The sequence below is a fragment of the Muntiacus reevesi genome, chromosome 15 (assembly GCF_963930625.1).
Source record: "Muntiacus reevesi chromosome 15, mMunRee1.1, whole genome shotgun sequence".
NCBI classification, from domain to species: Eukaryota; Metazoa; Chordata; class Mammalia; order Artiodactyla; family Cervidae; genus Muntiacus; species Muntiacus reevesi.
The window spans coordinates 38734011-38743835 of NC_089263.1; the positions used below are offsets into that span (position 1 = coordinate 38734011).

Genomic DNA, 9825 nt, shown 5'->3' on the forward strand with positions numbered 1-9825 from the left:
GCTCAGTCACTTCAATTGTGTTCCAATCCTTTGCGACCCCACGGACCATAGCCTGCCATGTTCCTCTGCGCATGGGATTTCCCTTGAAAGAATACTGGAGTGGGTTGCCTTGTCCTCCTCCAGGGGATCTTCCCCTCCCAGGGATCAAATTCATATCTCCTGCATCTCCTGTGTTTCAGGAGGATTCTTTACCCCCTGAGCCATTTGGGGAAGCTCTTATATTGGATTATTTAGCCCAATAATGATATTTAACACTAGACCTGAATCCAATAATATTTGACATAATTATTATTATGCTTGAACTCCAGTATTCTTGCCTAGAGAATCCTTTGGACAGAGGAGCCTGGTGGGCTGCTCTCCATAGGGTCGCACAGAGTCGGACACGACTGAAGTGACTTAGCATGCTTGCATGCATTGGAGAAGGAAATGGCAACTCGCTCCAGTATTCTTGCCTGGAGAATCCCAGGGACAGAGGATCTTGATGGGCTGCCACCTGTGTCGCACAGAGTTGGACATGACTGAAGTGACTTAGCAGCAGCAGCAGCTTGAACTCAGATCTACCATTCAACCTGTTTTTCAGATGTAACTATTTCTAGGAATATGCATATTCTATTTAGAGTCAATATTATACTATTTCCTATAAAATATGAGAATCTTGCAACAGTATAGTTCCATTTGCCCCTTATCCTTTGTGCTATGTTGTTATAAAAAGCAATATCTATAGAAAGCAATATTATAATTTTTGCTTTAAATGTATGTTTTAAAAAAGAAAATACATATAGCTTTTTATACATATGCAAATATGTATCATTTCTAATACTCATCTGTTTCTAAACATATAAGTTACATTTGTGTCATTTCCCTTCATCCTCAAGAATTTCCTTTAGCATTTCTTATAGTGCAGTCTTCTGGGAGCAAATTCTGTCTGTTTTTATCTTCAGATGTCTTTATTTCACTTTCATTTCTAATGTATAGTCTCTCTAGTTTTAGAATTCTTGTCTGAGTATTTTTTTTTTTCTTATTTCAGGCTGTTAAGGTGTTCTATTGTGAACTGACTTCAGTTGTTATAGATGATGTGATGAAATAAGAATGCTTATTATTGTAAAAAAAATGCTTATTGTTTCCCTGAATATAATATATTGTTTTTCTCTGGCTGCTATCAAGGTTTTCTCTTTATCTTTGTTGTTCATCTGTCTAACTATGATGTGACTTGGTGTGCTTTTCTTTGTAATAATTCTTTATGGGGTTTGTTGTTTCTTAGTTCTGCAAGGTCATTTTTTTTTAAATACTGTAAGTTTCAACCATTATGTCTTGAAAGTGTTTCCTTGTTTTTTTATGATTCATTTTCAATTCTGGAAACTTCAATTCCACATTTGAGTATGTGGAACTTCAATTCCACATATACTATACCTCTAGATACTGTCCCACTTGTTAGGAGACGCTATTCATCTTCTTAATATTTTATTTCCCCCTCATTGTTTTCAAATTAGTAACTTCTATTGCTCGGTCCTCAAGTTTACATACTTTTTTTTTTCTGGTATCTCTAATATGCTGTTAATCTTATCCAGTGAATATTTTCATTTTGGTGAATGTATTTTTCAGTTCTATAATTTTTATTTAGTTCTCTTTTGTTTCTAATTTTGTGCAAAATTTCCCACTGTTAGCTCATTATATTTTCCTTTAAATTGGATGTATTTATAATTGCAACTTTAAAATCTTTATTTTTTAAGTGCTACATCTGAATTATTATAGGACTAAATTTTAATAATTGCTTTTTCTCCTAACCATGAATCACCTTTTCCTATATCTTTGCATATATGATGTTTATTATTGTGTACTGGACATTATAAGAACTGTGTTGTAAAGATTCTGGATTCAGCTATATTCCACTCAAGAGTATTAATTTTGTTCTAGCAGGTAGTTAACTTGGCTAGGCTTAAAATCTTAAAATCCAAACTCTATCTCCCTTATAAATGGCAGGAGCTAGAATCTCTTCTCAAGTCTTTCATCTTCCAGCTGCTGCTTTTTCACCAGACCCATTAGGGTCTCTCTGGGGCAGGTACAGTTTACTGGTTAAACAAGAGTTTAGGTGAAATTTGTAAACAAATTCTGAAATTCACCTTCCTTTGTAGCTCCCTCTCTTCCAGAATTCTCCCCCTGAATTTTCCAGTCTAGAACTCTGTTCTTTTTTATCCCAAGCCAATAAAATTGCAGCTTTCTGTTACCCAGAACCTGGTGCAGTTTGGGATGTACTCTCAAAATAGGTACATACTCAAAAATCTCACTGATTGCAGTTCTATCTTTAAGGATAGATGCCCTCTAGTATCTGAGTTTGTAGTTCTCCAGTACTTTCAGTCAGGGCGTTTTAAATATATTTTGTTTAATTGCATTATAGTTATTATCTGCAAGAAGGTTATTTTGGCTAAGTTACTCTGCCATTTCTAACAGCCTATATCTAATATATTTTCTTACATTATGGTGTTTTTTTTTTCAGTTAATATTATCTCATTTGTCTTTTTGCAAGGCTATTTACTGTGTGATATGCTTTGTGTGCTCTGATAGGTATATTCATTACGTCTATTGGTTATTTGGATTCAGAGCCTTTAATTTGATCTTCACATAAGAAATGTGAAGCCTCACGAGTCATAACATTATTCTCTGCAGTCAGTTCAGTCTGTAAAGCCTGGTAAAGCATTATTAGAAGGTAAAAAACCACTCATTTTGTGTTATAATGTAATACTAAGTCTTTTAATGAATTCAACTTTTAGCAATATACTTTTTTTTTTATTTTAAAAGGGTTTTGAGGCGCGTTGAGGTGTCCCAGCAGCCCAAGCGGCTCTGACTCATGGTTTAACGTGTAGCCATCAAGAACCAGAAACCCACAGGAACCAATATTCCTGCTCCACGGAATCCTGTCTATAGTGACAGCTGTTTCTGGAGTACCTCCCAGATGAAGGTGCTGGGCATGGCCACAGTTCTGGGCCCTAGGCCTCCACGGGAGCAGGGGCCTGTGATTGTGAAGATTGAGGAGGAGGAAGAGAAAGGGAAGCGCCTTCCCATGGAGATATTCAGCCAGCGCTTCAGGCAGTTTGGGTACCACGACACCCCTGGCCCCCCGGGAGGCGCTCAGCCAACTCCTGGTGCTCTGTTGCGAGTGGCTGCAGCCCAAGATCCACACCAAGGAGCAGATCCTGGAGCTGCTGGTGCTCGAGCAGTTCCTAACCATCCTGCCCCAGGAGCTCCAGGCCTGGGTACAGGAGCACTGCCCTGAGAGCGCGGAAGAGGCCGTCACTCTCCTGGAGGATCTGGAGCGGGAGCTGGATGAGCCGGCGCCACAGGCTTCCCCACCTCCCCGCGAGCAGAAATGGTCGTGGGAGAAGATGTCACCCTCAGGAACGGCAGAGGAGTCCCTGAGCAGCCCGCAGCTAACGTCTGTGGAGACCAGTCACAGATATGAGTCTTGGGGGCCGCCCTACATCCAAGAGACTGGTGAAGAGGAGAAATTCACTCCAGCGCTGAGGAAGGTGCGAGATCGTTAAGTCAAAGACCCAGAATGAGGAATCAACAGACAAGGAGGGAAGTTCTGAAGAATCTCATGCAGAAGAATTCAGAAGGGATACACTTCCCGTGATTATTGGCGATAAATGTGAGGCCAGGTTAGAAAGGCAGTGGGTAAATCCAGAAAAGGAGAGAGAAACAAAAACCCCTCTCCAAGACAAAGGTTCTGCTAAAGGTAGAGAAGTAGCGACTAAACCTGCCCCAGAAGAGAGACGTTACATATTTGTTGAGTGTGGGAAGGGCTTCAGTAATAGCTCCAACCTCACTAAACACCGGAGAACACACACTGGGGAGAAACCATATGTGTGCACCAAATGTGGGAAGGCTTTCAGCCACAGCTCCAACCTGACCCTTAACTACAGAACACACCTGGTGGACCGGCCCTATGACTGTAAGTGTGGGAAAGCCTTCGGTCAGAGCTCAGACCTCTTTAAGCACCAGCGAATACACACTGAAGAGGCCCCTTACCAGTGTAAAGATTGCAGCAAAGACTTCAGTGGCAAAGGCAGCCACATTTGCCACTACCGAATACACACCGGGGAGAAGTCGTATCAGTGTAACGAGTGTGGGAAGAGCTTTAGTCAGCACGCGGGTCTTAGTTCTCACCAGAGACTCCATACTGGAGAGAAGCCGTATAAGTGCAAGGAGTGTGGGAAAGCCTTCAACCACAACTCCAATTTTAATAAGCACCATAGAATCCATACTGGGGAAAAGCCCTACTGGTGTAGTGATTGTGGGAAAACCTTCCGTAGTATGTGCAGTCTTTCCAAACATCAGAAAGTCCACACTGCAGAGGGAGAAGGGTCTTAACTGTCAGGTAGGGTCTCTTGGTGGTTTTTGTTTTTCTAACTTTAGAACGTGAATGCTAGATACAGCCCAATAATTGCAGAGTTAACTATGGAGTAGATTTTGTTTGTTTGACTCAATGTCAAGGGGATGGAGTGAGAAATCAGGCAGGGACAGGGTGGGTTCCTCACCTGCCCACCAACTCACCGGGGCAGGGTCCCCTCACCACACTTCATGTCCCATACACCATGCCGGCATTGCCTTTTGTATAGTTACACTGCTGTGTATCCAGTATAATTAAAGAACAAGCATTAAAACTGTTTAGCTGTTTTAGGATATACTCAAGATTATGACTTGTAAAGAAATGAACCATGTTGAACACAGTTTAATCGGATTCAGAATAAACTTAAAAGTGCTTGTAAAAAAATAAATAAATAGTTAAATAAAAGGGTTTTGATTAAAAAACTAAGGTATAGTGATTTACAATATTATATTAGTTTTAGGTGTACAACATTGTGATTCAAAAATTTTATGAATTGTAAATTCATAACTAAATTTTAGTGAATTATACTCCACTTAAACTTATTATAAAATATTGGCTATATTCCATGTGTTGTATATATATCCTTGTTGTTTATTTATTTTATACATATTAGTTTGTACCTATTAATTCCCTACCCCTACCTTGTCCCTCCCCCATTCCCTCTCTCTAGTGGTAACTACTAGTCTCTTATCTGTTAGTCTCATTCTGTTTTGTTATATATATTTGTTTATTTTTTAGATTCCATACATAAGAGATAACCTACAGTTTTTATCTATCTCTATTTCACTAAGAGTAATACCCTCTAAGTTCATTCAGGTTGTTGTAAATGGCACAATTTCATTCTTTTTTACAGCTAAGTAGTATTCCATTGTGTATATAAACTACACCTTCTTTATTCATTTGTCTGTTGGTGGACACTTAGGTTGCTTGCTTATCTTCCATATCTTGGGTATTGTAATAATGCTGCTGCAAACATTACAGCACGTGTATCTTTTCAAATTAGTGTTTCCATTTTTGTCAGATGTATACCTGGGAGTAGAATTGCTGGGTCATATGTTAGTTCTGTTTTTGTTTATTTGCAAAACATCCGCACTGTTTTCCATAAGGACTGACTGTACCAAGTTACATTTCCACCGTCAGTTTATGAGGGTTTCCTGTTTTCCACATCTTCATCAGCATTTGTTATTTATGGTCTTTTTGATGATAGCCATTCTAATAGGTATGAGGTGCTCTCTTTGTGGTTTTGATTTGTATTTCTCTGATAATTAGTGATTTTGAGTATCTTTTCACATGTCTGTTGGCATTTGTATGTCTTTGTATACTCAGATCTTCTTTCCATTTTTCAATCATGTTAGGTGTTTTTGATATTGATTTATGTCTTTAGAATATTAACACCTTATATCATTTTCAAATGTTTTCTCCATTTCAGTAGATTGTCTTCTCATTTTGTGATGATTTCCTTTGCTGTGTAAAACTTTTAGGTTTACTAAGGTCCCATTTATTTATTTTTGCTTTTGTTTGCTTTGCCTTGGGAGATAGATCCAAAATAATATTACTAAGATTTATGCCATAGAGTGTTCTCCCTATGTTTTCTCCTAGGAGTTTTATGATTTCAGGTCTTACCTTTAGGTCGTTAATCCATATCGAGTTTATTTTAAGGTGTGAGATAATGTTCTCATCTCATTTTACATGTAGCCCTCAGGTTTTTCCAACACCGTTTCTTGAAGAGATTGTTTTTTCTCCATTGTATGTTCTTTTTTTTACTTTTTTTTTTGTAATTGTAACATTTTTTGTTATTTTAGCTTACCCAAAGGCAATTTTCATCTTTTATCTTTTAACTTTTTAAAATATAGTGATCCAAATGGAGTTTATGAGGTAACAGAAATTTTAAAAAAGAAAATTAAAATGTTTTGAATACATTATTTTCAAAGTTATAGCTAGATGAAACAAATATGACCAAAAGTGAAATGTTAATGTACATTGATTATGTAGCTGAAATCTAGCATTCAACACCTTAGAAATTAAGCTGCTTTCATTTTACTACCAATTCAGCTTTAAACATTTCTATCAAATAATTCAGTATAATCAATAAATATGACCAAGAATGTTGAAGTTGTTTTTCAGATGACAAAAGTAGAGTTTATGTGATTGCTAGAATAATTGGCATTGGGTTCTAGAAAAAATCTTGAAGATTATTCAGTTGAATATTATATGTTACATTAACTTTAACAATGGTATACAGCAGATCAAATGCATATTAGAAAAATGCTATTTAGTATACTTCCCAGTAGAATATAACATTTTGCATCATTTTTTTCATGATAGTAGAAGACATGTATCAGTTTTCACAATCAATAGCCCAGCAAAAAATAAAAGATCATTACAATTGCAAGCCATAATGGAAACATGATTAACCTAACAATATAAAATAATTACATACAATTTGAGGGATTAAGTAGAATGATGTGGTAAGTGGGAGTGCATACATGCACAAGTTTTCTTTCATCTGCACAGCCAGTCTATGTCTTTTGGTTCATGCATTTAGTCCATTTATATTTAAGGTAATTATCTATATGTAGATCAAATTGCCAACATCTGGTGGGTCATCAAAAAAGCAAGAGAGTTCCAGAAAAACATCTATTTCTGCTTTATTGACTATGCCAAAGCCTTTGACTGTGTGGATCACAATAGACTGTGTGGATCACAATAAACTGTGGAAAATTCTGGAAGAGATGGGAATACCAGACCACCTGACCCACCTCTTGAGAAACCTATATGCAGGTCAGGAAGCAACAGTTAGAACTGGACATGGACCAACAGACTGGTTCCAAATAGGAAAAGGGGTACAACAAGTCTGTATATTGTCACCCTGTTTATTTAACTTATATGCAGAGTACATCATGAGAAACGCTAGGCTGGAAGAAGCACAAGCTGGAATCAAGATTGCCGGGAGAAATATCAATAACTTCAGATATGCAGATGACACCACCCTTATGGCAGAGAGTGAAGAGGAACTAAAAAGCCTCTTGATGAAAGTGAAAGAGGAGAGTGAAAAAGTTGGCTTAAAGTTCAACATTCAGAAAACTAAGATCATGGCATCTGGTCCCATCTCTTCATGGCAAATAGATGGGGAAACAGTGGAAACAGTGTCAGACTTTATTTTGGGGGGCTCCAAAATCCCTGCAGATGGTGACTGCAGCCATGAAATTAAAAGACGCTTACTCCTTGGAAGGAAAGTTATGACCAACCTATATAGCATATTAAAAAGCAGAGACATTACTTTGCCAACAAAGGTCCGTCTTAGTCAAGGCTGTGGTTTTTCCAGTAGTCATGTATGGATGTGAGAGTTGGACTGTGAAGAAAGCTGAGTGCCAAAAAATTGATGCTTTTGAACTGTGGTGTTGCAGAAGACTCTTGAGAGTCCCTTGGATTGCAAGGAGATCCAATCAGTCCATCCTGAAGGAGATCAGTCCTGGGTGTTCATTGGAAGGACTGATGCTGAAGCTGAAACTCCAATCCTTTGGCCACCTCATGGGAAGAGTTGACTCATTGGAAAAGACCCTGATGCTGGGAGGGATTGGGGGGAGGAGGAGAAGGGGACGACAGAGGATGAGATGGCTGGATGGCATCACCGACTCGATGGACATGAATTTGAGTAAATTCCAGAAGTTTGTGATAGACAGGGAGGCCTGGCGTACTGCGGTTCATGGAGTCGCAAAGAGTCGGACACGACTGAGCGACTGAACTGAACTGAACTGATGATCCTATTATCATTTTCTTAATTGTTTTGAGTTTATTTTGCATAGGTCTTATCCTTCTCTTGTGTTTCCTGCTTAGAGATGTTTCCTTAACATTTGTTGTAAAGCTGTTTTGGTGGTGCTGAATTGTCTGTAAAACTTTTGATTTCTCCATCAAATCTGAACAAGAGTCTTGCTGGGTAGACTATTCTTGGTTTTAGGTTCTTCTCTTTCATCACTTTAAATATATTATGCCATTCCCCTCTGGCTTGTAGAGTTTCTGTTGATAAATCAGCTGATAACCTTATGGGAGATCCCTTATATATTATTTGTCATTTTTCCCTTGTTGCTTTTAATATTTTATCTTTGTCTTTAATTTTTGTCAGTTTGATTACTGTGTGTCTCGGTGTATTCCTCCCTGGCATTCTCTGTGCCAGGGAGGTACAGAGAGTAAAGCTTACTTTACTATTTCCTTTCCCATGTTAGGGAAGTTTTCAGCTACTATCTCTTCAAATATTTTCTCAGGTCCTTTCTTTCTCTCTTCTCCTTCTGGGACCCCTATAATGCAAATGTTGGTGGGTTTAATGTTGTCCCAGAGGTCTGTCAGGCTGTCTTTCTTTTTCACACTTTTTTCCTATATTCTGTTCTGTGGTGGTGATTTCCACCTGTCTGTCCTCTAGGTCATTTATCGGTTCTGCCTCAGTTATTCTGCTATTGATTCCTTCTAGTGTATTAGTCATCTCTGTTTGTTTGTTCTTTAGTTCTTCTAGGTCTTTGGTAAACATTTCTTACATCTGCTCCATTGTTTTCCCAAGCTACTGGATCATCTTCACTATCATTATTCTGAATTCTTTTTCTGGAAGGTTGCTTATCTCAACTTCATTAGTTGTTTTTCTGGGGTTTTATCTTGTTCCTTCATCTGGGACATAACTTTCTGCTTTTTTATCCTGATTAACTTTCTGTAATGTGGTTTTTGTTCTAGCTGCTCTGGTATTGTGGTTCTTCTTGCTTCTTCTATTTGCCCTCTGACAAAGGAGACTAAGAGGCTTGTGTAAGCTCCCTGATGAGAGGGAACTGGCAGTGGGAAAAACTGGGCCTTCCTCAGATGGGCAGGGCTATGCTCAGTAAAGCTTTAATCCAGTTGTCTGTTGATGGGTTCTCTGTCTCATCCTCTGTCATTCCCTTCTCTTCCCGCCTTCAATCTTTCCCAGCATCAGGGTCTTTTCCAGTGAATCAGTTCTTCATATCAGGTGGCCAAAGTATTGGAGTTTCAGCTGCAACATCAGTCTTTCAATGAATATTCAGGACTGATTTCCTTTAGGATGAACTAGTTGGATCTCCTTGCAGTCCAAGGGACTCTCAAGAGTCTTCTCCAACATCAGTTCAAAAGCATCAATTCTTTGGCACTCAGACTTCTTTATGGCCCAACTCTCACATCCTACATGACTGCTGGAAAAACCATAGCTTTGACTAGATGGACCTTTGTTGGCGAAGTAATATTTCTGCTTTTTAATATGCTGTCTAGGTTGGTCATAGCGTTTCTGCCAAGGAGCAAGTGTCTTTTAATTTCATGGCTGCAGTCACCATCTGCAGTGATTTTGGAGCCCAAAAAATAAAGTCTGTCACTGTTTCCATTGTTTTGCCATCGATTTACCATGACATGGTGGGACCAGATGCCATGATCTTAGTTTTCTGAATGTT

General features: G+C 38.6%; 1 protein-coding gene across 1 annotated transcript; it reads left to right on the forward strand.

Annotated features, from left to right (window-relative positions):
- The first annotated feature begins 2965 nt into the window (after positions 1-2965).
- Positions 2966-4368, forward strand: LOC136147397 (zinc finger and SCAN domain-containing protein 21-like). The gene is given in 3 exon segments (XM_065906790.1): positions 2966-3112; positions 3114-3536; positions 3538-4368. Coding segments are annotated over 3 exon segments (1401 nt in total).
- Positions 4369-9825: the final 5457 nt, after the last annotated feature.